The sequence below is a fragment of the Entelurus aequoreus genome, linkage group LG08 (genome assembly GCF_033978785.1).
Source record: "Entelurus aequoreus isolate RoL-2023_Sb linkage group LG08, RoL_Eaeq_v1.1, whole genome shotgun sequence".
Taxonomy (NCBI): Eukaryota; Metazoa; Chordata; class Actinopteri; order Syngnathiformes; family Syngnathidae; genus Entelurus; species Entelurus aequoreus.
Genome location: NC_084738.1, coordinates 59,430,661 through 59,457,979, shown reverse-complemented (window position 1 = coordinate 59,457,979; position 27,319 = coordinate 59,430,661). Strand labels below are relative to the sequence as shown.

General features: G+C 37.3%; 1 protein-coding gene across 10 annotated transcripts in view; it reads right to left on the bottom strand.

Moving 5' to 3' along the window:
• The window catches only part of fcho2 (FCH and mu domain containing endocytic adaptor 2), a 157,966-nt gene that overhangs the window by 44,263 nt on the left and 86,384 nt on the right, over nt 1-27,319 (bottom strand). For 7 of the 10 annotated variants that reach the window (XM_062056937.1, XM_062056939.1, XM_062056940.1 and 4 more), the window contains 6 exons: nt 23,551-23,608; nt 22,581-22,756; nt 13,782-13,806; nt 3,903-3,947; nt 3,365-3,404; nt 3,191-3,276 (listed from right to left, as the gene is read on the bottom strand). In XM_062056937.1, the coding sequence (XP_061912921.1) occupies nt 3,191-3,276; nt 3,365-3,404; nt 3,903-3,947; nt 13,782-13,806; nt 22,581-22,756; nt 23,551-23,608 (430 nt within the window). The remainder of the gene's footprint in view (nt 1-3,190; nt 3,277-3,364; nt 3,405-3,902; nt 3,948-13,781; nt 13,807-22,580; nt 22,757-23,550; nt 23,609-27,319) is intronic. The other 3 variants (XM_062056938.1, XM_062056945.1, XM_062056946.1) reach the window with 1 other exon arrangement.

Genomic DNA, 27,319 nt, shown 5'->3' with positions numbered 1-27,319 from the left:
GGTATCGGATCAATACCCAAATTTGTGGTATCATCCAAAACTTATGTAAAGCATCCAAACAACAGAAGCATAAGTGTTTATTACATTTTAACACAAGTGTAGATGGAACATGTTCAAACCGAAAATAAGCAGATATTAACAGTAAATGAACTTAACCCTCATAATGTTGACAAAATAATACAATGATAAATGACACAAAATGTTACTGCATACATCAGCAGACAAATTAGGAGCTTGTGTTTGCTTACTTACTACTAAAAGACAAGTTATCTTGTACGTTAACTATTTTATTTAAGGCCAAAATTGTTCTTCGATTTTAATAAGAAACATATGTTTAATGTACCGTAAGATTTTTTGTTAAAATAAAGCCAATAATGCCATTTTTTGTGGTTACCATTATTTAAAAAAGTATCAAAAAGTAATACAATTTGGTACCGGTACCAAAATATTGGAATCGGGACAACCCTTATATATATATCAGTGGTTCTTAACCTTGTTGGAGGTACCGAACCCCACTAGTTTCATATGCGCATTCACCGAACCCTTCTTTAGTGAAAAATAAAATGTTTTATTTTAGTTATAAGTTATATGGTTTTTTTACTGGTGCACAAAATGAACCGTGCATGAACATCACCTTGTTCAAAGAACAAAACCAACACAGTGCATGAACTGACAACAAATTACACACTTTACACACATTACCATGAATTGATTAACGTGGACCCCGACTTAAACAAGTTGAAAAACTTATTCGGGTGTTACCATTTAGTGGTCAATTGTACGGAATATGTACTGTACTGTGTAAACTGTACTGTTTCATATAATGTATTCTCTTTCTTTGCAATCTGCTAGTAAAAGTTTCAATCAATCAATCAAAAAACCTGCAAATCTGATGGAAAATGAGAGGGAACATTGTTTGGGGGTATCCATACCATACCATACCATACCAACTTTATTTATAAAGCCCTTTAAAAACAACCACAGTTGAAATAATACGCTGATAGGGAGAAGTTTTTATTTACACGATAATTCGGATGTGTCTATACTAGGGATGTCTCGATCCGATATTTGGATCGGATCGGCCGCCGATATTTGACAAAAAATGCGTATCGGCAAGGCATGGGAAAATGCCGATCCAGATCCAGTTTTTAAAAAAATTCCGGTCCGTGTTTTCCAACGCACAGATTTAAATAATACATTCCACTTTTCTGCTGCTCCCTAATATCCGTTCCGCATTTTCCAGCACACCTTCAACACATCTACAGGTCTGTGTCCTAACCGTTAAGACGGCCATGTGAATTAAAAGTTACCGGTAAAAATGTCAGCTGTCTCTGTGCGATATAGAAAATGACTATATCGTGATATTCGAGTATACGTTCTCACGCAGTTGCTTTTAGCTGCTGGCATTACACGACAGGCTCTTCCCACTCCTTCTTGTGTCTGCTTCTCACAGACAGACAAGCGCACCTTCTTACATACGTCACATACTGTCACGTCATACGTCACATACGTATACGCACTCTCCCAGCAGAGAGGTAGCAGCATGGCTAACGTTAGCTGTGATGCTAGCGTAGCCGTGTGAGCTGTAATAATGAAGGAAGAATTAATGAATTCCCAAGAAAAACAGCAGGGGGTCCATTGTCTGGCGGTGGTTTGGCTTCAAATGGGAATATGTCGAACAGACAACCGTAATTTGTCAAGTGTGGGGTAAAAGCGTTGCTATAAAAAGTAGCATTACTGCTAATATGTAGCATCATTTGAAAAGTCCCCTGCTAGAAAATGAAGAGTGTTTGAAACTCTGCACGTCAACATCTCCATTGTGTATTATTCAAACTCACCTAATTCAGCTGGCTAGTTGTTATCAAGAGTACTAAAACCCTTTTCAACATGAATCTGACAACTAAGTAGGCTAAATAACTTTAAACTTTAATACATGCTCAGCCAGTATCGGAAGTGCAAAAACAATATCGGTATTGGATCGGAAGTGCAAAAACCTGGATCGGGACATCCCTAGTCTATACCTCCGTGGCTCCGCCGAACCCCTGAGGCCGACTCACCAAACCCCTAGGGTTCGATCGAACACAGGTTAAGAACCACTGATATATATATATATATATATATATATATATATATATATATATACACTACCGTTCAAAAGTTTGGGGTCACATTGAAATGTCCTTATTTTTGAAGGAAAAGCACTGTACTTTTCTAATGTGGTAAATGACTATTCTAGCTGCAAATGTCTGGTTTTTGGTGCAATATCTACATAGGTGTATAGAGGCCCATTTCCAGCAACTATCACTCCAGTGTTCTAATGGTACAATGTGTTTGCTCATTGGCTCAGAAGGCTAATTGATGATTAGAAAACCCTTGTGCAATCATGTTCACACATCTGAAAACAGTTTAGCTCGTTACAGAAGCTACAAAACTGACCTTCCTTTGAGCAGATTGAGTTTCTGGAGCATCATATTTGTGGGGTCAATTAAAAATTCAAAATGGCCAGAAAAAGATAACTTTCATCTGAAACTCGACAGTCTATTCTTGTTCTTAGAAATTAAGGCTATTCCAAAAAATTGTTTGGGTGACCCCAAACTTTTGAACGGTAGTGTATATATATATATATATATATATATATATATATATATATATATATATATATATATATATATATACATACACATATACACATACACACAGGCATACATATACAGTATATACATACATGCTATACTTACATACACATATATATATATATATATATATATATATATATATATATATATATATATATATATATTTTTTTTTTTTTTAATCGATTGAGAATCATTACAAATAAGAATCGCGATGCATTTGAAAAACAATTTTTTTAACACATCTAACTGATAATGAGAGTAATTTTTATCCTTAAATGAATTTAAAAAAATTGGGTTCCAACAAAAAGGGAACCTTACCCATGCAGGACAAAAGGATTAAAAAATATATATATACTAAACACTGGTGTTATATGTGTATATATTGTATCTGCTGATAAAGTTCTGTTGTAGTTGAAAAAAAAAAAGAAGAAGACAAAAAAAAGGCCAAAATGCCAAATATCGGCGACAATAATCGGTTGATGTCTAATGTCAATATTCATGTAGTTCATATTATCCTTGTGTCATGGGGACAGATGACAGACAGATTTGATTACCTGTGGTTGTGGACGCGGCGTTGGCCGAGCTCGCTGCCAGGAAGGGACCAAGCGGATCGAGGGACAAGAGGTCGTTGTTGGACAGTCTGCGGCGCACACAAGACAGTTTGATTGATTATATTGGCAGCAGAAAGAAAACAACGGCGCTACAAAACGCTAGAAAAGTGAACTCACTCGTATGAAGGTGGCACTCTGGGTTTGGCTAGCTCATCACCTGCGGCGGGGAGAGGGAAAAAAACTGAAGTTTTTAAGGAAGCTTGTGGAGTGGTGACAGAAAAAAATAAACGTTAAAAAAAACATTAAAAAAAAGGAGATTTTCACCAGCTGGTACACCAGCATGATTGTCAATAGGAACGTTTGAAGTTCATCACACCTTGACCCAGAAATGCAAACTCAGGTTTGGGGTGGGGGAAAATGCCATAAAAAGTACAAAAATAAAAGTCTCTTTCAAAGAATTTCTTCAAGCTTTGTGCTCCATGCACTTTAGAACAGGGGGTGCTGGTATTAGATGTGTACAATAAATAGAAAAGGGTTGATTTTTGTATGCCGTACCCCTGTTTTAAGTTGCTGCAGAAGTGAAGAGGAGAAGCAAACACGCCAGCGCACGTTTCAAAGTGTCAGTGCTGTTAGCAGCCGCGTAGGAGACTTCCATGGGGGAGAGGGGACAGGACCGGGGTCTGGGGGTTACTGCCAGGGGTGAAGAGATACTCACCAGCACCCTGAGCCTTGGAGCCTAATGCGGACACTCCTGTGAACCCTGAGCGCATGCACAGCATACATCAGTGCCTGGCTTAGATACACACCTTTACCAACAAAGAACTGAACACCACTGATACTTTTTGGATGAAATTGTGCCAAACGAGAAAAAGAAAACAATAAGCTCAGACCTCCAACAAAGTTTTTCAAGACACGCATTTCACCTTACAGTCATTAACTTATTTTTGCGCCTGAAGAACATTAACTGCAATGTCAAACGCCTTTGCATTGGTCAATCATGATTCCGAATTACGTGGTTTTATTATGATGGATAATTTTTTGGGGATGTGCTTCACTTGTTATATGAAGGAACCTCACACGGTACTTTTGCATAATTCAACATGTCCAAAAAGGAGTAGGAAGAAGCACAGCTTATCTAATCCAACTAGGGATGGCCTAAAATCTATAGGGATTCTTATTTATCCTGATTATAAATCGATTAATAATTAACAATCGATTTAAAACAAAAAAAGAGCCTATATACACTACCGTTCAAAAGTTTGGGGTCACCCAAACAATTTTGTGGAATAGCCTTCATTTCTAAGAACAAGAATAGACTGTCGAGTTTCAGATGAAAGTTCTCTTTTTCTGGCCATTTTGAGCGTTTAATTGACCCCACAAATGTGATGCTCCAGAAACTCAATCTGCTCAAAGGAAGGTCAGTTTTGTAGCTTCTGTAACGAGCTAAACTGTTTTCAGATGTGTGAACATGATTGCACAAGGGTTTTCTAATCATCAATTAGCCTTCTGAGCCAATGAGCAAACACATTGTACCATTAGAACACTGGAGTGATAGTTGCTGGAAATGGGCCTCTATACACCTATGTAGATATTGCACCAAAAACCAGACATTTGCAGCTAGAATAGTCATTTACCACATTAGCAATATATAGAGTGTATTTCTTTAAAGTTAAGACTAGTTTAAAGTTATCTTCATTGAAAAGTACAGTGCTTTTCCGTCAAAAATAAGGACATTTCAATGTGATCCCAAACTTTTGAACGGTAGTGTATATATATATATACACACACACGCACACACACATATATATATATATACATACATATACACATATATAGATATAAACATACATATATACATAGATATACACATATATATACACATACATATATATATATATATATATATGTATGTACATATATACACATACAGTATATACATACACATATGTATATATACACATAAATATATACATACACATACATGTATGTATATATACCAGTGGCGTGCGGTGAGGTTAATGTCTGGTGAGGCACGACTGCATCATCACAGTCAGATTTACAAACATATGAACCTGCAGTGCAGGTGTACCTAATGTTGTGTCCCTGCGGTCGTTCGCGGCTCCTGCAGCGCGAGCATTGTTGTTTTTGCACTTTTTGGCTTCTTGTTAAGTGACTTTTTTTGGGTGGATTCGGTCTTGCACGTGGAGGGTTTGGGTGTGGGCTTTGGTTGGTGTGGCCGCGGCGCTCCCGTCGGGGGTGTATTCTGCGGCGGAGGTGCTTGGCACCAGGAGGCGGGGTTATGAGACGAGCCTCCAGTTTTATGATCGCTCAGCACAAGAAATACGTTACACACATACACTTGTTGACAAAATACACTGTACATTATATACCTCAGCTAACTAAACTATGGAAATGTATAATATAATTCATATAGCAATACGGTCTCACTTCACAGCAGCTCAGCAGTTAGCCGAGTCATTGCGCACAATCCATGTTGAGGCACAACGCAGTGACGTGCCTCAACTGGCTGCTGATCACCGCACCGTCTCTTCTCAGTATTTGAACGGCAAATGTGAAAATAAAAATAAAAATAATCTAAAACTGGTGAAGTTAAATGGAAAATAACTTTAGTATTATCACTGGATACATATAACAATTTTTTTTTTTTTTTTTCTTTTTACTTTTTTTTTCTTTCCATGATGGCAGGTGAGGCCGTGCCTCCCCTGCCTCTAGTGACGGCACGCCACTGATATATACATACACAAATATATTTACTGTATATATATACACATATACACACAGGTTTTTGTATACATGTACATATATACATATATTGATATACACACATATACGTACATTTACAAACCCGTTTCCATATGAGTTGGGAAATTGTGTTAGATGTAAATATAAATGGAATACAATGATTTGCAAATCCTTTTCAACCCATATTCAATTGAATGCACTACAAAGACAAGATATTTGATGTTCAAACTCATAAACTTTATTTTTTTTTTGCAAATAATAATTAACTTAGAATTTCATGGCTGCAACACGTGCCAAAGTAGTTGGGAAAGGGCATGTTCACCACTGTGTTACATGGCCTTTCCTTTTAACAACACTCAGTAAACGTTTGGGAACTGAGGAGACACATTTTTGAAGCTTCTCAGGTGGAATTATTTCCCATTCTTGCTTGATGTACAGCTTAAGTTCTTCAACAGTCCGGGGGTCTCCGTTGTGGTATTTTAGGCTTCATAATGCGCCACACGTTTTCAATGGGAGACAGGTCTGAACTACAGGCAGGCCAGTCTAGTACCCGCACTCTTTTACTATGAAGCCACGTTGATGTAACACGTGGCTTGGCATTGTCTTGCTGAAATAAGCAGGGGCGTCCATGGTAACGTTGCTTGGATGGCAACATATGTTGCTCCAAAACCTGTATGTACCTTTCAGCATTAATGGCGCCTTCACAGACGTGTAAGTTACCCATGTCTTGGGCACTAATACACCCCCATACCATCACAGATGCTGGCTTTTCAACTTTGCGCCTATAACAATTCGGATGGTTCTTTTCCTCTTTGGTCCGGAGGACACAACGTCCACGGTTTCCAAAAACAATTTGAAATGTGGACTCGTCAGACCACAGAACACTTTTCCACTATGTATCAGTCGATCTTAGATGAGCTCAGGCCCAGCGAAGCCAAAGGCATTTGTGGGTGTTGTTGATAAACGGTTTTTGCCTTGCATAGGAGCGTTTTAACTTGCACTTACAGATGTAGCGACCAACTGTAGTTACTGACAGTGGGTTTCTGAAGTGTTCCTGAGCCCATGTGGTGATATCCTTTACACACTGATGTCGCTTGTTAATGTAGTACAGCCTGAGGGATCGAAGGTCACAGGCTTAGCTGCTTACGTGCAGTGATTTCTCCAGATTCTCTGAACCCTTTGATGATTTTACAGACCATAGATGGTGAAATCCCTAAATTCCTTGCAATAGCTGGTTGAGAAAGGTTTTTATTAAACTGTTCAACAATTTGCTCACGCATTTGTTGACAAAGTGGTGACCCTCGCCCCATCCTTGCTTGTGAATGACTGAGCATTTCATGGAATCTACTTTTATACCCAATCATGGCACCCACCTGTTCCCACCCAATCATGGCCCCCACCTGTTCCCAATTTGCCTGTTCACCTGTGGGATGTTCCAAATAAGTGTTTGATGAGCATTCCTCAACTTTATCAGTATTTATTGCCACCTTTCCCAACTTCTTTGTCACGTGTTGCTGGCATCAAATTCTAAAGTTAATGATTATTTGCAAAAATAAAAATGTTTATCAGTTTGAACATCAAATATGTTGTCTTTGTAGTGCATTCAACTGAATATGGGTCGAAAATGATTGGCAAATCATTGTATTCCGTTTATATTTACTTACTTACTTACTTAGTTCCTCCCATTCCTGTTGGAACATTGGGCGACGAGTCCCCTCCATTTGTTCCGGTCACTGGCGACCCTTCTTGCTCCATGCCAGCTGACTCCCATCTCTCTCAGGTCTTCATTGGCTGTTTGTCTCCACGTCTTCTTTGGCCGTCCTCTCTTCCTCTTTCCCCCTTCTGGCACCCAGTCCATTGCCACACTTGCCGGTCTCTCTCTTGGCAGTCGGAGTACGTCTCCAGCCATTCTCCTTCTCATGTCAGAGACTATGTCAGACAATGGTGCTACCCCTGCCCTTCTCATCACCTCTTCATTGGTGATGTGGTCTCTCCATGAGATCCTCAAGATGTATCTGAGGCACCGTCGGTGGAAGACATCCAGCTTGTTGATAATGCTTGATGTCTTCATCCACGTCTCACAGGCATAGGTCACTGTAGGGATGACCACTGACAAATAGAGGCGCAGCTTTGTGGACGTACTGATAGATTTTGATGACCAGATGTTCCGGAGGCGTTGGAAGACTCCTGCAGCTTTTCCGATTCTGGTCTGTACATCCTTTCCTGCGTCTCCAGTGTTTGAGATGTTGCTTCCAAGATACGTGAAGTTCTCAATGTACTCTATGCCTTGTTCGCCTACGGTGAGCAGTGGAACGTTTTGGTCTTGTGCGACGGTCATGGCCTTGGTCTTCTCTTGGCTTATACGTAGGCCGACTTTTTCCCCTTGCTCATGCAGATTGTTGGTCAATTTTTTGAGCGCACCGTAGGAATGGCTAAGCAGAGCCAAGTCGTCCGCAAAGTTCAGATCTGCCAGTCTGCCCCCTCCCCACTTAATGCCGAGGTTTGCTCCGACAACAGACATCCTCATGACAAAGTCTATGACAATGATGAACAGTAAGGGAGACAAGTTTATATTTACATATAACACAATTTTCCAACTCATATGGAAACTGGGTTTGTACATACATATATACATACACACACACACACACATATATATCTATATATATATAGATATATATCTATATATATATATATCTATATATACATATATACATATACACATACATACATACAGTATATACATATACACATACATTATATATCCATCCGTCCATTTTCTACCAATTGTCCCTTTCGGGGTCGCAGGGGGTGCTGGAGCTTATATATGTATATAATCCTCCCTCTTTTCCATATCTATTTCTGATTCATTCATTCATTGACAATATTATTTCTATATTATGTTAGCACTTTAAGCATTGCAATAGCTTTCAAATGACTTTTATAGTTGATAGTTTGACCCTTGAACAGATTATTTTGATCGCCTCTTTTTAAAAACTTTTATTTATACAGGAAAGTCACTTAAATATTAAGAATCTCTGTTTCAAGGGAGTCCTGCCACAAACATTCAAACACGAGCGTGAGTGGCACCTGGGGCAAAGTGGGTGAAATGTCTTGCCCAAGGACACAATGGCGGTGACTAGGATGGCACACACTGGATTCGTACCAGTAGCCCTTCAGGTTCTTGACGACCCCTTTAGCATCTGAGCCACGCCTTCACGATGGGAAAGATAGTCCCAAAATCGGAACAAATTGGAGGTTTATCATCTTATTTTACGAGGCTGCCAAAAAAGCTGCAATCTGGATTAGAGCCAGATTAAAAATGGGTTTGTTACAGTGCGGATTAGGGCAGCGCGTTGGTAAGGACATCATGATATGACATGCATCACGATACTGTGATATGGCGATATACATACAAAAGTAGTATTGCGATATTCTACAACAGGGGTGTCAGACTTGTTTTCAGTGTGGGCCGCTTGTAACAGTGAATATACACTATGTGGAAATAATCAAATATTAGCCTCGTTAAACAAGTTGAGCAAATATTTATTTTTGATAACCAAAAACATACTTGAAATATCTTGTTGCATGATCAGATAATATTAATGATTATTATTAAAGCGTTAAAGCAAAAGCAATATTAAAGCATTTAGCTAGAAAATGCTTCAATACTTCCAGCCTTTCCAGGCCACATAAAATGACGTGGCGGGCCAGATCTGCCCACCGGGCCGTGAGTACAACTGCAACATTAACAAATGAGCTGATTATGATCACTGCTGTCCAGTTTTTCTTGTTTTATTATCACATTTCAGAGTTTTATTTGCAAGTATGACATAACGTTACAATTACAGTTGCAAGTCTCTGAGGTTAGATGGCAGTAGTGTATAGTTTATGGCATGGGTGTCAAACTATGTCCCGCGGGCCAAAATTAGCCCACCGTGTAATTTCACTTGGCCCTTGACGCAATATCAAATTAACACTAGAGCTGGCCCGCCGATTATATACAGAGGCGGTGCCGCGGTAACACCGCATTCACTGCTAATTCTCAGACTTGCCAACCCTCCCGGGAGACTCCCAAATTTCAGTACCCCTCCCGAAAATCGTCACGTCCGCTTTTCATCTAGTCCAACGAGTGCTGGCCCAATCACATAATATGTGCGGCTTCTGCACGCACACACAAGTGAATGCAACGCATACTTGATCAACAGAGATACAGGTTACACTGAGGGTGGACGTATAAACAACTTTAACACTGTTACAAATATGCGCCACACTGTTAATCCACACCAAACAAGAATGACAAACACATTTCGGGAGAACATCCGCACCGTAACACACCCTCAGTGTGACCTGTATCGCTGTTGATGAAGTATGCGTTGTATTCACGCGTGTGTGCGTACAGAAGCCGCACATATCTTGTGACTGGGCCGGCACGTTGTTAGAATGGATGAAAAGCGGACGTGACGACAGCTTGTAGAGGACGTTAAAGGCAGTGCCTTTAAGGCACGCCCCCAAGACTGTGGTCCGGGTGGACTACGAGATATAATGACTGATGAACACCTTCGTTCGATAATGAAGGTTGCCTCAGCTCAAAGCCTGAGTGAGCCCCGACATTAATTAACTAGCATCCAAGAAAAGATGCCAGGTATCTGGCTTGGGCACATCAGATTAGATCAGTGTGTTGCAAACTGAGCAGTTTAAAGTCCTGAATGGTTGGTTTATTCATTGTTATTTTATTTTCAAATGTATTAGCCTGTGGAAAAAGTTAATATTGATATTTACCTCAGAAGGCTGCAAATAGAAAAGAGGCATTCAATTTTTATTTAAATTGTATTTGATATGCCATTGATATTTTTTAATTATTATTATCATTATTTGAAACTCAATTTTGCATGTCACTATAACGTTATATAAGCCTTGATTGTTCAATATTCAATGCAAAACTTGTTTGGGTCCCTATTAAAAGGTTAATTTGTTTAACCTTGGCCCGCGGCTTTGTTCAGTTTTAAATTTTGGCCCACTCTGTATTTGAGTTTGACACCCCTGGTTTATGGTGTTTTGTTTTGCATTTTGATGTGTCCCAAAAAGTGTTAATACTGTAAGTACAGTACCATGGACGCCCCTGCTTATTTCAGCAAGACAATGCCAAGCCACGTGTTACATCAACGTGGCTTCATAGTAAAAGAGTGCGGGTACTAGACTGGCCTGCCTGTAGTCCAGACCTGTCTCCCATTGAAAATGTGTGGCGCATTATGAAGCCTAAAATACCACAACGGAGACCCCCGGACTGTTGAACAACTTAAGCTGTACATCAAGCAAGAATGGGAAATAATTCCACCTGAGAAGCTTAAAAATGTGTCTCCTCAGTTCCCAAACGTTTACTGAGTGTTGTTAAAAGGAAAGGCCATGTAACACAGTGGTGAACATGCCCTTTCCCAACTACTTTGGCACGTGTTGCAGCCATGAAATTCTAAGTTAATTATTATTTGCAAAAAAAAAATAAAGTTTATGAGTTTGAACATCAAATATCTTGTCTTTGTAGTGCATTCAATTGAATATGGGTTGAAAAGGATTTGCACATCATTGTATTCCGTTTATATTTGCATCTAACACAATTTCCCAACTCATATGGAAACGGGGTTTGTATATGAATCGTTAGGAAAAGTGTTGCAATACATTGCCATATCGATATTTTTTCCCACAAAAACTGCATGTCAACATCCCTAAAATACCGTATTGACCTGAATACTCAGACAATACTAAGCCTTTAAATAGAACCCTTTTTTAGATCAGTTGATCTGCCGTCTCTCTTTTCTGCTCTGTCCCCTTCTACGCTAGCTGTTCCGAGTCGGGACCGGGGGTTGACCACTCCTTATGCATCAGTCGGTGACGTCCCGGCGCCTCGACTTGTCTACATGCAAGAGGATCCCCTGCTGGACTGGACTCTCACATTATTAATTGTATCCACTCGGCATCCATTGCACGGTCAGGGGGGTTAAGTTTGTTCTTGCCCTGATGTGGGATCCGAGCCGAGGACGTGGTTGTGGCTTGTATAGCCCTTTGAGACATCTGCGATTAAGGGTTCTAAAAGTAAACTGTGACTATGTAGTGACTATGTGACTAAGTGACTATGAATAAAGAAAGAACTCTTAAAAATATATGCATTCTCCACAATGCATATGCAAAAGTGCAATATATTTGTATGTACAGTAATCTATTTATCTATGTATGCACTTTATTGCTCTTTTATCCTGAACTACAACAAAGCTAATGCAGCAAAATGTTGTTGTTATCTGTACTGTAAAGTTCAAATTTGAATGGCTAAGTCTATACATTGTTTTTTTAATGAGAAACAATTGTTTTTACTTCACAAAAAAGAACAAATCTTCAATAAAATGAGAAAAGATCATTAATGAAATCAATAAATTCATAAAAAAATAATAAATTATCGATCTGTAGTCAGGAATTAATTTTTGCCATTAAGTTGAATGTGTTAGTCTTGTTTTTTGTTGAGTCCTACAAAGTGTTTATACTGTGAGTTTTCCACTTCTTACGCATCAGCTCTTTGGTATTAACGTACATCTTGGTTATAGTTTGGCGTGGCGCGGTTGGGAGAGTGGTCGTGCCAGCAACCTGAGGGTTCCTGGTTCGATCCCCAGCTTCCACTTACTTAGTCACGTCCGTTGTGTCCTTGAGCAAGACACCCTCACCCTTGCTCCTGATGGGTCGTGGTTAGCGCCTTGCATGGCAGCTCCCGCCATCAGTGTGTGAATGTGTGTGTGAATGGGTGAATGTGGAAGTAGTTTTAAAGCGCTTTGAGTACCTTGAAGGTAGAAAAGCGCTATACAAGTATAACCCATTTACCATTACCATTTAAACTTTGATTGATTGATTAACAAGACATGACTCACACATGACTAACAAGACTCCAAAGACATGCACCTGGGGATAGGCTGATTGGCAACACTAAATTGGCCCTAGTGTGTGAATGTGGGTGTGAATGTTGTCTGTCTATCTGTGTTGGCCCTGCGATGAGGTGGCGACTTGTCCAGGGTGTACCCCGCCTTCCGCCCGATTGTAGCTGAGATAGGCTCCAGCGCCCCCCGCGACCCTGAAGGGAATAAGCGGTAGAAAATGGATGGATGGATGGATGATTGATTAACAATAGTAGAGGGTAGAGCACAATCGACTTCTCCCCAGAGCTTTACTTCCCGTCACTCACTAATACGCTAGTGACCTGGAGGGATTGAGCCACGATTCAGAGGCCTGGAGCAAGTTAACAAACATCAGAGTATGAGTTAATGATGCTAATTTGAAGACAACATGAATCTAATTCATCAGCTAAGAGTGATCGTAGAAGAATTGTCCACGTGACAGTCCTATAAAGAAAGATAAAAGGGCTAATAAACACACAACCTTCTTCAGAGGGGTAAAAGAACACATTGGGGATTGATAGGCGATGTTTTTCCAGCAGGACCTGGTGGAACAAGACAGATAACCGCACGAGGGGCACTCGGCGAGGAATAAAAGCCAGCGAGGCGTGCGGCGGCCGTGCCAGCACGCGGCGGCGAAAGGATCATTTCTGACATGTCAAAATACGCGCGGCCAATTAAGCAATTAATCTGCCCGCGCGCGGCGGGGAGGGCAGACGTCTTCTGAGGCTCGCATTCACGGGAAAGAACAGCTATTTGCTTTTTCCTCGGGACGTGTTGGTTTTGGCTCGCCTTTCTGAGGCCGCGTCTTTGAAAAACAACCGCTGCTAAGTAAAAGGCACTTGAGGGGGACGCGCGCAGTCAGGAGGACGAAAATACAGGGAGGTCAAAAAACTCACTGGATTGGTTCCTCCGCATTTGGCCCTGTGGGGGAAAAAAAGAGATTGAGTTGAAAAACATTCCAAAAAAAAAAGATATATACTGTGTATTTTCATCACGTAAATCAGAGTGAGCTAGAATGATTCTTTTTGCAGCTGGTCCTATTATAATTTACAACTTTATTCATGATCAATAATAACTTAACTATAATCCCTCTGACAGCTGCTTTTAATCAGCAACATGAAAACATCACTTTTTTATATTCTGCTATATTTACCAGTTGAGAGTTTAACAAAAGCCTCTAAAGTATATTTCTAAAGGGCAGTTTTTACGTGACATAACTCAAATATTCAACGCCAAATTGCACTTTCCCGGGTTGCATAAATATGTTATTTTTATGTTCTGCTGTATTTACCATCTTAGATTTGAAGAAAAGCTTCTTAAATATACTTTTAAAGGGCAGCTTTCATGACATTTTACGTGACAAACTCCAATATGCCAAACCAAAATGTAATCTCCTGTGTTGAATATATAGATTATTTTTATGTTCTTTTTAATTACCATCTTAGATTTTATGAAAAGCCTCAAAAATTTACTTTTAAAGGGCAGCTTTCATGACATTTTAGGTGACAAACTCCAATATTCCAAACCAAAATGCAATCTCCTGGGTTGAATATGTAGGTTATTTTATGCTCTTAGTTTACATTCATAGATTTTAGGAAAAGCTTCTAAATTTTACTTTTAAAGGGCAGCTTTCATGACATTTAATGTGACATAAGTGAAATATTCCAAACCAAAATGCAATCTCCTGGTTGAATAAGTAGGTTATTTTTATGTTCTCCTTAATTTACCATCTTAGATTTTCTGAAAAGCTTCTAAAACATGCTTTTAAAGGGCCGCTTTCGTGACATTTTACGTGACATAACTTAAATATTCTAAACTAAAATGCAATCTCCTGGTTTGAATATGTAGGTTATTCTTATATTCTGCTATACTTAGCATCTTAGATTGTATGAAAAGCTTCTAAAATATACTTTTAAAGGTCAGCTTTCATGACATTTTAGGTGACATAACTCGAATATTCCAAATCAAAATGCAATCTTCTGGGTTGAATAAATAGGTTATTTTTAGGGGTGCACAAAAAAACTGCGCTTCTTACATATGAGGAAAAACATATTTACAGTAAACACACAAATAAAAATAATATGGCTCTTAAGAAGCCATATTATTTGTTTTCCTCTGTTTAATGTTTCCTCTGCCAAGAAAGTATATTTTGTCTGTATTTATTTTCGGTATTTAAAAACCCCGAAAGGGACAAGCGGTAGAAAATGGATGGATGGATATTTGAAAAAATAAAACTTGGTTGAAAGATTTTAGTGTGTGTATAAGTGCTTTTTGAACACATTCAGCAATATTGCGATAATAATAATAATAACTGTGATAATTTTGGTCCCAATAACCGTTATATGGCATTTTTATAGCATTACATCCCTAACAGATTTTGGACTGGGCACCACACGCGTCGATTCGATTCTTTGGGGTTAACGATTTGATTCTCGATTCAAAATCAGTACTTTTTTTAATAACATTGGGTGCCAGTTATATGGTTAACTCCATTATTACTCCAAATAGATAAACAGCTCAAATAAATGTTTATATTACTTAAAAGAAAACTAGTTATGTTGAATAAAATGTTACCCAAACATTTAATAAAGTGGCTGCTCTGGACAGATTAAAAAAAAAATAAAAAAATAAAAAAATAACATACCGGTAATATAAATAAATATATATATATATAAATAAATATATATATATATATATATATATATATATATATATATATATATATATATATATATATATATATATATATATATATATATATACTACCGTTCAAAAGTTTGGGGTCACCCAAACAATTTTGTGGAATAGCCTTCATTTCTAAGAACAAGAATAGACTGTCGCGTTTCAGATGAAAGTTGTCTTTTTCTGGCCATTTTGAGCGTTTAATTGACCCCACAAATGTGATGCTCCAGAGACTCAATCTGCTCAAAGGAAGGTCAGTTTTGTAGCTTCTGTAACGAGCTAAACTGTTTTCAGATGTGTGAACATGATTGCACAAGGGTTTTCTAATCATCAATTAGCCTTCTGAGTCAATGAGCAAACATATTGTACCATTAGAATACTGGAGTGATAGTTGCTGGAAATGGGCCTATATACACCTATGTAGATATTGCACCAAAAACCAGACATTTGCAGTTAGAATAGTCATTTACCACATTAGCAATGTATAGAGTGTATTTCTTTAAAGTTAAGACTAGTTTAAAGTTATCTTCATTGAAAAATAAGGACATTTCAATGTGACCCCAAACTTTTGAACGGTAGTGTATATATATATATATATATATATATATATATATATATATATATATATATATATATATATATATATATATATATATATATATATATATATGTATATATATATATATATATATATATGTATATATATATGTATATATATATATATATATATATATATATATATGTATATATATATGTATATATATATATATATATATATATATATATATACATACACACACACACACAAATACATATAAAACTTGGTTCATATACACACACACACACACACACACACACACACACACACACACACACACACACACACACACACACACACACACACACACACACACACACACACACACACACACACACACATATATACATACACAAATATATATAAATAAACATATATATATATACCAGAGGTGTGGACTCGAGTCACATGACTTGGACTCGAGTCAGACTCGAGTCGTGAATTTGATGACTTTAGACTCGACTTGACAAAATGTAAAGAGACTTGCAACTCGACTTAGACTTTAACATCAATGACTTGTGACTTCACTTGGACTTGAGCCTTTTGACTTGACATGACTTGCTACTTTCCCCAAAACCTAAAGCTTAAAAAGTTATTTGGGAGCGCTCCGTAGCTTTCATTTTGTACGTGTCTGTCTATCAGCGTGTGTGCTGCGTGTCAGCGTGTGTGCTCTCAGTACAACAGCCAATCAAATTAGATCTACATTGTTTTCATCACACAGCATTGATCCAATCAAATTGCAGGACAACCAATGAACAAGAGTTGTCAAACAACGCGCCAGTGAGAAAGATTTATACCAAAGTTGGTTTCGTTCGGGTATAAAAACTACGACTTGGTCAACGAATTGCCGTATGCAAATCACGCAGTTCGAATATTACAGACGGAGACGCAACAACTTCCAACTTCGTTCGACATTTGAAGTTGCACAAAGAAGGGTAAGTTTTGAATGTAAGATAACGTTTATTGGCTAAGTAACATGACTTTTATTTGCTGTGTAGTTAAATCAGTGAGGCTGTAAACTCACTGCTAACGTTATAACCATAGACATGTTTTAAGGGTACGCAGCATCGAGCGCTACTGCCTACTGGCGCAGACGAGACGCGGGGACGCCATCTTGGAGTGGTGATCCGCTCCACTCAGTGCAATTCATTTGTCAACGCATTTAATTCATTTTACCTCACTGAATACCACTCATTTTCACGCGCTTTTCTGTCATACGTGTAGCTATGATAACGGACACATGTTTTATTATTCATAGTTTGCTTAACAGTAATAGAATATTCTCATACGCTATAAGTGACCAGACGTCCGAGATTAAAACTGGGAATATAATCCCAGAGAAGGGGGAAAAAAACGGTCAGCTATTTTTAAATTGAAGAAACAATATGATTACGTTATATATACATGCTACATAAACAATGTATGGATACATTAGATATCTATATATCTTATAGACCGTATCTCTGTTGCTGCAGCAGCAGAGAGTTTATTCTGTCGTGACACTTTGTATTGATATTTTGTATTACATTCTTCCCTTAAATGATCATGTTTACAGTGATTGTTATATATGTATTTTTTATGTATGTCGCTTTGGATAAAAGCGTCTGCCAAATACTTAAACATATATAAACACCTGAAAGTCTTTATATCAGCTAAAACCACCAATCTGTTTCACTGGATTCAGAATAAAACCAAATTCTATTTTACCCAACAATGTTAGTATTTGAATATTGTTACTTGAAGACTTATTCCTGGTTACAATTATACTGTTAAGAAAGTATTGTCTTATATTTTGCCTAAAATGAGAATGCATTATAATCAATGGCGGCTGGTGAATTTTGTTTTAGGTGGGGCAGAAAGTTTGTAAACCAAACCCCTGTAGGGGCGTCATCCTCCCCCAGAAGATTTATTTGTGATTTTCACATACAAATATTGAAGATCTTTGCTCCTTCTCAACTCTGTGGTAATGTTATTTTCATAAAATACAACCAATAGTACATTAATGTTAAATCTTACTTGTGAAAAGTAATCCCCCGATTCCTATTTTCAACAGTCCGCTCATTTGAGCAGGAAAACGCTGAACACCAGCCCGGCATCTTTGTTTTCTACCTGTGAACTGTCAGTTTAGGCTGCTCGCCGGCTCCTCATCACCACTTCAAGATGCAAATTGCTCGCGTCACAGCAACCAATATTGCGTCTACTTATAAGATGTTTATGGTTATAACGTCATTTCAAACACGGCAATATGTTGCGTCCACTGCAGTTTGCTACCTTATTCATACTTTTTGTCAAGTGATTTTTTAAGCAGGGTTGCATGAGGTACCTATACATAACGTTACGTTAGTCAATGTATCACACACAGTAACATAACGTTAGACGGCGGTCAGCAGCACCGCGTATTTTAGCCACCTACAAAAAGACAAACATAATCAAATAAAGGTCAGTTAAAATATATACTATATTAAGAATATGTGTACATATTGCATAGGGCCCTGACATCTAAAAAGTACAACTCTGTTCATTGTTATGTTCATGTATTTGTTATGTTTTTCATGTGTACGCACACATCAACACACATACAGTATGAGATGAGATCAATGAGATAAGGTAAGAACAGAATAGAAACTGCTGTGGAACTAGTTACAATGCAATATGCCATGGAAATACAATGTTATAAATAAATGATAAATGGGTTATACTTGTATAGCGCTTTTCTACCTTCAAGGTACTCAAAGCGCTTTGACAGTATTTCCACATTCACCCATTCACACACACATTCACACACTGATGGCGGGAGCTGCCATGCAAGCCGCTAACCAGCAGCCATCAGAGGCAAAGGGTGAAGTGTCTTGCCCAAGGACACAACGGACGTGACTAGGAAGGTAGAAGGTGGGGATTGAACCCCAGTAACCAGCAACACTCCGATTGCTGGCACAGCCACTCTACCAACTTCGCCACGCCGTTAACACTTTTGTACAAATAAGTATAGTTGCACTTGTTTTTGCAAATGTGTTTATTCTGTAAAGGAATGAGTTAAATGTTTAAAATTGTTTAAACTATTAAAATGACTGGTTAATAGTGCTATTATGAATTGCAATGACAGTACTATTTTCTTTCCTGCTATTTCAAATGCACTTGTTTTAATAAATGAATACAGCGGTTTAAAAGCATACACAATCTGTGTAAAAATATTAGTCTGTGGTCAAAAGGACTTGAAAGGACTCGAAACTCAAAATGCAGGACTTGTGACTTGACTTGAGACTTTCCAGTCTTGACTTTGGACTTGACTCGGGACTTGCCTGTCTTGACTCGGGACTTGACTCGAGACTTGAGGGCAAAGACTTGAGACTTACTTGTGACTTGCAAAACAATGACTTGGTCCCACCTCTGATATATACACACATATATATATATATACACACATATATATTTATTTAATCTTTTTTAAATCGATTAAGATAAGAGTCGAGATTTATTGGAAAATTAAAAAAAATTGGACACCCCTCGTAAATATACTTAAACATTGAGGGTGGAATCACTCTGAGAGCAACTGTAAATAAAGAATTCATGACGCCATAAATAAAACGCATCCGGACCTTTCAAAAGTACAACATTCCCAAAAGTTGAACTTTATCCTGAACTCCCATGCGTTTAAAGTGCTGAGCCAATAAAAGAAGTGTATGAACGCCCAACGAAAACAGAAGCGGTAAAGTTGTATTCATTATTCCCACTTGGCGGAGGACTTTCCCACATCGGAGGAGACAGTAAATCACACACACACACACACACACACACGTACGTTAAAGCGCGGGGTAAACGATTGGTCTGCCTACAAGGAAGGCCATGCAGTGACCATCACTCATGGATTATACAGAGAAAGACCCCCAAAACACAAACACACACACACACACACACACACACACACACACACACACACACACACACACACACACACACACACACACACACACACACACACACACACACACACACACACACACACACACACACACACACACACACACACACCATAAATCTGCTGAGTCAAGCTACATAACACAAGATCCGCTCCCGAGGGCCACCGAGCCAACGGAAACTTGGGAGCTTCAGTTTCATAAGTGTGTGTGTGTGTGTGTGTGTGTGTGTGTGTGTGTGTGTGTGTGTGTGTGTGTGTGTGTGTGTGTGTGTGTGTGTGTGTGTAGCACAGTGAAAGGAACCGGCGAGGTTTAGTCCCACAGGCGCTAAGCGGCAAATGGGTTCAATTACGACTCTCCTTCGGTGACCACACACACACCAATAAAGAAGTTGTGCCGTGCGGGGAGACACAAACAGGAGGAGAAAATGGGGGGAAAAAATAAAACAGAAAAATTCAATAATTGACACCAGATGAAGTCATTCCATCACCACTAGCTGGGATGTGGAGTTTTGTAAAAAAAATATATAAACAGGAAAAAAATGATTTGTTTGGTATTTTAAAATGGGAGGAAAATGAAGCTTGAGAAACGTTCCTGGTGTTTGTTGTTCCATGAAGTGTCGCTAAATGAGCACAGGGCAAAAAAAAAAAAAAAAGCCAGCAAAGAGGAAGACAAACAGGGAGAGGAGGACGCGATGGTGGAGACACGGCGAGCGTGCCCTCTCTCTGCCACGCCAACCCTCGTGTGCGCCAACGCGACGCATGTTTGCACACAAGCGGCGCAGGGGCTTGCATTTTTTATGGCGGCGGTTATTTTCACAGAGCAGCAGCAGCAGAGTGATGGCGAGAGGCTGAATGAAGGATCCGTGACTGAGTGTACTTACAGTGTGTGTGTGTGTGTGTGTGTGTGTGTGTCAAATGGTCTGCTGCAACATATCCCTTTAAGTGAAGCGTGCATGTTGTTGACATTTTTATCTTTAAACCGGAGATGCACTCAGGTAACACACACACACACGCAAAACCAATTCATATTATAATTTGTATTATTGTGCATATATGAACGACCAAATCAAAATATAGTCTGGACTGGATGTGCTTCAATTTGTTGATTTTAAAAGCCCTGATTGTATTTAATACAAATGTTAAAAAAATTACGACCACTTCTTACACATTATTTTCCAGTTAATACATACAATAAATGTTTTTAAAATAATTTTGATTCTGAAAGCCCTCATTATATGTAATACAAATGTAAAAAAATAACCATCAAATAATCTTTTTGCACAATATTTTTCTGAATACACACTTAAAAAATGCATTACAATTATTTTGGTTTTAAAATACCCCGTTATATTTAATAACCATTTTTTATGACACTTTTTGCACATTATTTTCGAGATAATACATATTAAAAATTAATTTTAATGTTTTTGATGCTGAAAGCCCTCATTTTATTTAATACAAATGTAAAAAAAAAAAATATGACAACTATTTTTGTCTGACACTTTTTGTAATTGTTTTCCAGTTAACATACTTAAAAATTTAATACAATATTTTGATTCTAAAAACTCTCCATATATTTATTACAAATGTAAAACAAAATAACCGTAACAACAATTTTTGTCTGACACTTCTTCTAGTTAATACATACTTAAACATGTATTAAAATAATTTTGATTTCAATAGTATTTCAATTGTATTTAATACAAATATTTTTTTTAAAACATAGCCATTTTTTCCTGACACTTTTTACAAATTATTTTTCCAGTTAGCACATACTAAAAAATGTATTTAAAATTATTTTGATTCAAAAAGCCCTCCTTATATTTAATACAAATGTAAAACAAAATAACCATAACAGCCATTTTTGTTTGACATTTTTTGCACAATATTTTCTAGTTGATACCTACTAAAAAAAATATTTTAAATAATTTGATTATAAAAGCCCCAGCTATATTAAATACAAATGTGAAAAAAATAACCATTACTACCATTTTTGTCTGACACATTCTGAACATCATTTTCTACGTCATGCATATTAAAAATGTATTGAAATAATTTAGATTCTAAAAGCCCTTATTATATTTAATACAAATGTAGACATTACAACCATTTATGTCAGACACTTTTTTCACATTATTTTCCAGTTAATACAGACTAAAAAATATATTAAAAATAGTCTTTCACTTTGGTTTTTTTTTCCAATGAAAAAACGTCACTAGTAAACAAGTTTCAAAACAGAAAGTCACATAAATGTAAAGCTAAAGTGACTGGAGCTATTTTTTCTACTGGTAATAAAGAAAACACAAAAAGGTATATGCCCCTGTTGCCCTCTAGCGGTGCAAGGCAAAAGTGCACATACACAACTCTAATGCAACTAAAAGTCTCAGGTTGGTTTTAATCCATGAATAAACACCTTCCCAAAAAGAGTTTTTCCCACTAAATGAGTGCTAGATTGTGTCTATGTGTGTGTCTACGTGTGTTTAGAGAAAGAAGCCGTACCGAGGTGGAAGGAGACAGCACGATGTTGCCGATGGACGCCTTGAGCTCGTCGATGGTGGCTCGGTTCTGATGTGTGCCGTTGTTGGGCTGGACGGGCTTTATTTCCACGTGGAACTTCCGGGGCTCGTCCTCGTCCTCCGAGTCGCTGGACGAGTAGAAGGAGTTCTCTTTGGCATGTTTAGGCAGGCGGCAGTTAAAGAGGCAACACAGTATAGAGGAAATGTCGAGCATGGGGATGTGACAATATGAACATTTCATATCAGGTATTGCTCAATGTGCTCAAAAGTACTTATATACACAATACAATATTCTGAACAATTTTTTTTTTTTATAAATACAATTAATAGACACTGTTAGAAAAGCTGCTATTTTGCATGTTCTGTGCTTCTTATGGTTCACTGATCATGTTTTTGTTTTAGTATTTTATCTGTTTTAATGGCTAAGCTTGTATTGTTTTAAATATTGCTTTGTGCTGTAGCACTGAATTCATTTGAATGAAAGCACAATAAAAAATCATATATATTAGTATAATTTATTATTTCTGGCAGGCGCTGTGGTGTCCTACTCTGTTCAGCGGTCCTTGAACGCACCATAGAAACACCTGCGAAAATAGAAGGACCAAACTGTTCTCGGAGAGCACAGCTTGTATGTTCAATGTACACAATTAAAAAATATCTTAGTTGTTCAGACAGTAATGTGTTAGTTTCGATCGGGGTTTCTTAATGGGGAGAGGCATTAATGTCTCTTCTTTTCATGTCAGCATTTAAGGTAACGAGCTGGTTACAATCAGTCTGTGAGTTTATCAAAGTGCAGCTACCAATTTGTCCATCATTTTAATTTCAAATACTAACCGTCGGGAGCTTTACCGCGGCTAACATTGATACGGTTTATCGATACACCCCTAGTAGAGAATGAGAGAGTGTACAGTACACAGAATATTTGATGTGTCGCAATAGAGTTGGAAGGATATCATTGTCCATTGCTTCTGGCCTGATGCAGAAACCTTCATCATCCACCCGCGGAACATTCTGTAAAGACACAAACAGATCAATGAAAAACATCATAAAATATGTCACATAAAGGGTACTAAATTACCTTTTAAACGACTGAAATTTCACAAATATTACCTCATAATACAAAATAAAATATTACACTATTTACATTTTTTGTCGAGCACGCCTTTATTTTCACAAACGCATTGCTAGAACAATATAAACTATGTTACAGTGGCTTGATACATGACTTAAATAAGATAGTATACAAAACCATGTGTATTCTGTTGAATATAATAGTGATAATATATGATTCTATACTGTGCGGTGGAGACCAAAACACATGGCGCCAACGCTCAGAATGTTTAAATAATTATCAGAAAATTAAAGTCACCTTAGTCGGAAAAAAGGCAACGTCTCATTTGCTGTGTGGCGTTTATTTATTCAAGTGGGATTGAATGGTTCACTGATTTATTGAAGGAAATATGGCGACAGTTGTTGACGCTATTGAAAACAATGACCTCATCGATATTCTTACAGGTGGTTTGAGCTCAAACTTGAACAGGGGTGTCCAAAGAGCGGCCGGGGTTGGCGGGGGCATTTGCGTCCCGCAGCTAATTCTTTAACGGACCGCAACACATTTTGAAAACAATATTTGTTTTAAAAACGTTGCAATATTGACACTAATAACACAAAGCTGCCATTAAGGCAGTTTTTTACTTTAAAACGATCATTGCTATAAAAAATAATACAAACTTATAATTGACGGATGGATCCAATCCAATCCCCTTTATTTACATAGCACTATTAACAAATAACAACAAAACTGTTTCCAGAGTGATGCATATTAAAAGAAACTATAAAAAAGGATGAAATTACAAGCATTTAAAATGAAAGAAGTAAAAAACAAATAAAAAAATTCTATAGAACAACAAAAAACAATTCAATAAAAAAGAGTAAAACAATAAAAGACACAGAGGATCACAAGACTCACGCCGATTTAAAAGCCAAAGAATAAAAGTGGGTTTTAAGACGAGACTTAAAACATTCAACAGTGGGGGGCCATTCTGACATGAGGGGGCAGAACATTCTAAAGTTTAGGGCGAGCTGGAGCATAAATTTGAATGAGGCCCGTGATGTACTTTGGGGCCAGTCCATTCAAAGCTTTAAAAAAAAGATTCAAAGTTGGTCGAGAGATTTAAGCATTTAAAGTCAAGATAATATTGACGTATTGCTTATTTTTAACACTTTTTGTACCTGGTACAAAATGAAGAGTGTCCGCCCTGAGATCGGTAGGTTGGAGTTCAAATCCCAGCCGAGTCATACCAAAGACTATAAAAATGGGACCCATTACCTCCCTGCTTGGCACTCAGCATCAAGGGTTGGAATTGGGGGTTAAATCACCAAAATGATTCCCGGGCGCGGCGCCGCTGCTGCCCACTGCTCCCCAAGGGGATGGGTCAAATGCAGAGGACAAATTTCACCACACCTAGTGTGTGTGTGACAATCATTGGTACTTTAACTTAACTTAACTTAAAAAGTGAAGGCAATAGAGCTTTTGAGTCAGTTTCCCCTAAATGGTGGAATTCTGCACTTTGTTGGCATTTTTAAAAGCCAGTTAAAAACACATTTGTTTAAGTGTGCATTCCTGTAATATTCAGTTTACCTTTATATAATCATATTTCACTCTGAGTGAAATGTTTCTCCAATAACAAAAAACAACTTTCATTTCATTTTGTTTTGTAAGTGAAAGTGTTTTATATATAGTGCTACTGAGTTATTGTTGCTGATTAATTTACATGTATTATTATTTATTACATTTTTCAGTATCAAATGGTTCAAGTCGGTCAAAAGCTGTTTTAAATTAAATAAGGATGATTTTATATAATTTTAAATAATTTCTGTTACAGACTAAAAACAATGTTAATAAAGTTTCTTGTTTTTTGTAAGTTGATCTATACATATTTATTTTCTGGTTTTCTTTAATGTCAATAAGGATACATTGTTATGCAGAGGTGTACTTATAACAATTTTACAGACCAATGTTACATCGTACAGTCCCGTGGGGGCGGGCGCAAAATGTTTTTTTTAATTTTTTTTATTTTTGATATGTCCTGTCTAGCTCCTCTGGCAAATCATATAGTTGATGTAGATGCCCATATCGGCTTAACAAATTTCCTTTAGAAAAGAGAAGTGTGGGATACTTCTATTGTTGCCTTATTTGTATTTGACTTTATTAAATGGATTTGTATTATTGTTTGGTGCAGCCTGACAGGCAGGAGGGGATAGAAAGAAGAAAAAAAGGAAGACAGAGGGGGGACAAGAGGGACAACAACAACAGCAAACACAACAATAACAACAACAACATCAGCAAATAGGATATGTACAAAATGATGGTAAAACTGATAGCAAAGAAGCAGTTAGTGAAATAAATATCAATAACAGAAATGACAATGAGCATTATTACACTACAAATGGAGCAATACAAATACCAATAGAGCACTATCGATAACGAATAATAACAATAATTGCCTCTATTATCAACAATACAATTGTTTCAAATGCAACAATACATATATGTAATGACAACTTAAAATACAAAAGAAAGCAGATAAATTGAGGGGAAGAGAGAGAAGCCAACTATATTAACCTTGTAGATTGTTATAGTAAAAATAGGTTAAGCTTTGTCAGTGTGCCATGTGTTACCCAGTTTCCCCTAGGGCAACAATGTTAATATATGTTTGATGAAACATGATTATAGTACAGTACAGTATGTGTATATGTATATTTTTACAGTAAATGTTTGAGTTTGAGTTTATTTCGAACATGCATGTATACAACATGATACATCACAATTTCCAGTTTCTCTATTCAACAGTTTATTTAATCCCACCCCTTTTCTTTTACATAGAAGTTGCTAAAACTTTTGTTCACTTCCTGTTCTCAATGCATTCACAATATACTCCATAAATAATAACAATAAAAATAAATAAATAATAATTGGTGAAGTAAGTTACATTTCATATGGTGAGATGAGTATGGTTATCTAGAAAATGAATGGATGGATGAAATAAATTCAGAATGTTTATCATGGTTCTTCTTCTTTGTACTTTGGAAACACTTTAAGTTTGAAGAGTTTCTTGAAGTGGATCATATTAGTACATTGTTTGATTTATTTGCTTAATCCATTCCATAATTTGATTCCACATACTGATATACTGACGGTCTTAAGTGCTGTACGTGCATACAAATTTTTTAAATTAGATTTTCCTCAAAAGATTATATTTCTCCTCTTTTGTTGAGAAAAACTATCGTATATTCTTGGGTAGCAGGTTATAGTTTGCTTTGTGTATAATTGTAGCTGTTTGCAAATTCACTGTCGTGGGATTTCAGTATTTTCGATTCAATGAATAAAGGGTTTGAATGTTCTCTATATCCAACATTATGTATTATTCTAACTGATCTTTTTAGGAACACCGTTAATGAATGAAGTGTACTTTTGTAGTTATTTCCCCATATTTCTGCACAATAACTCAGATATGGTAACACTAGCGAGCAGTAGAGAATATGTATATGTATGTTTTCTTCTTTTAATTGTGGGTGTGATAGAAAATAATTGAGATGTACTAATTTAATTGGTCTTTTAGTCTGAATTTAAACTGAAATCCAAACATTTTTGATTGCCGAGTATAAAAGGTGCAGCTTCCATTCACACAAAATGCAATAATATCCTTACTAGTGTGTGTG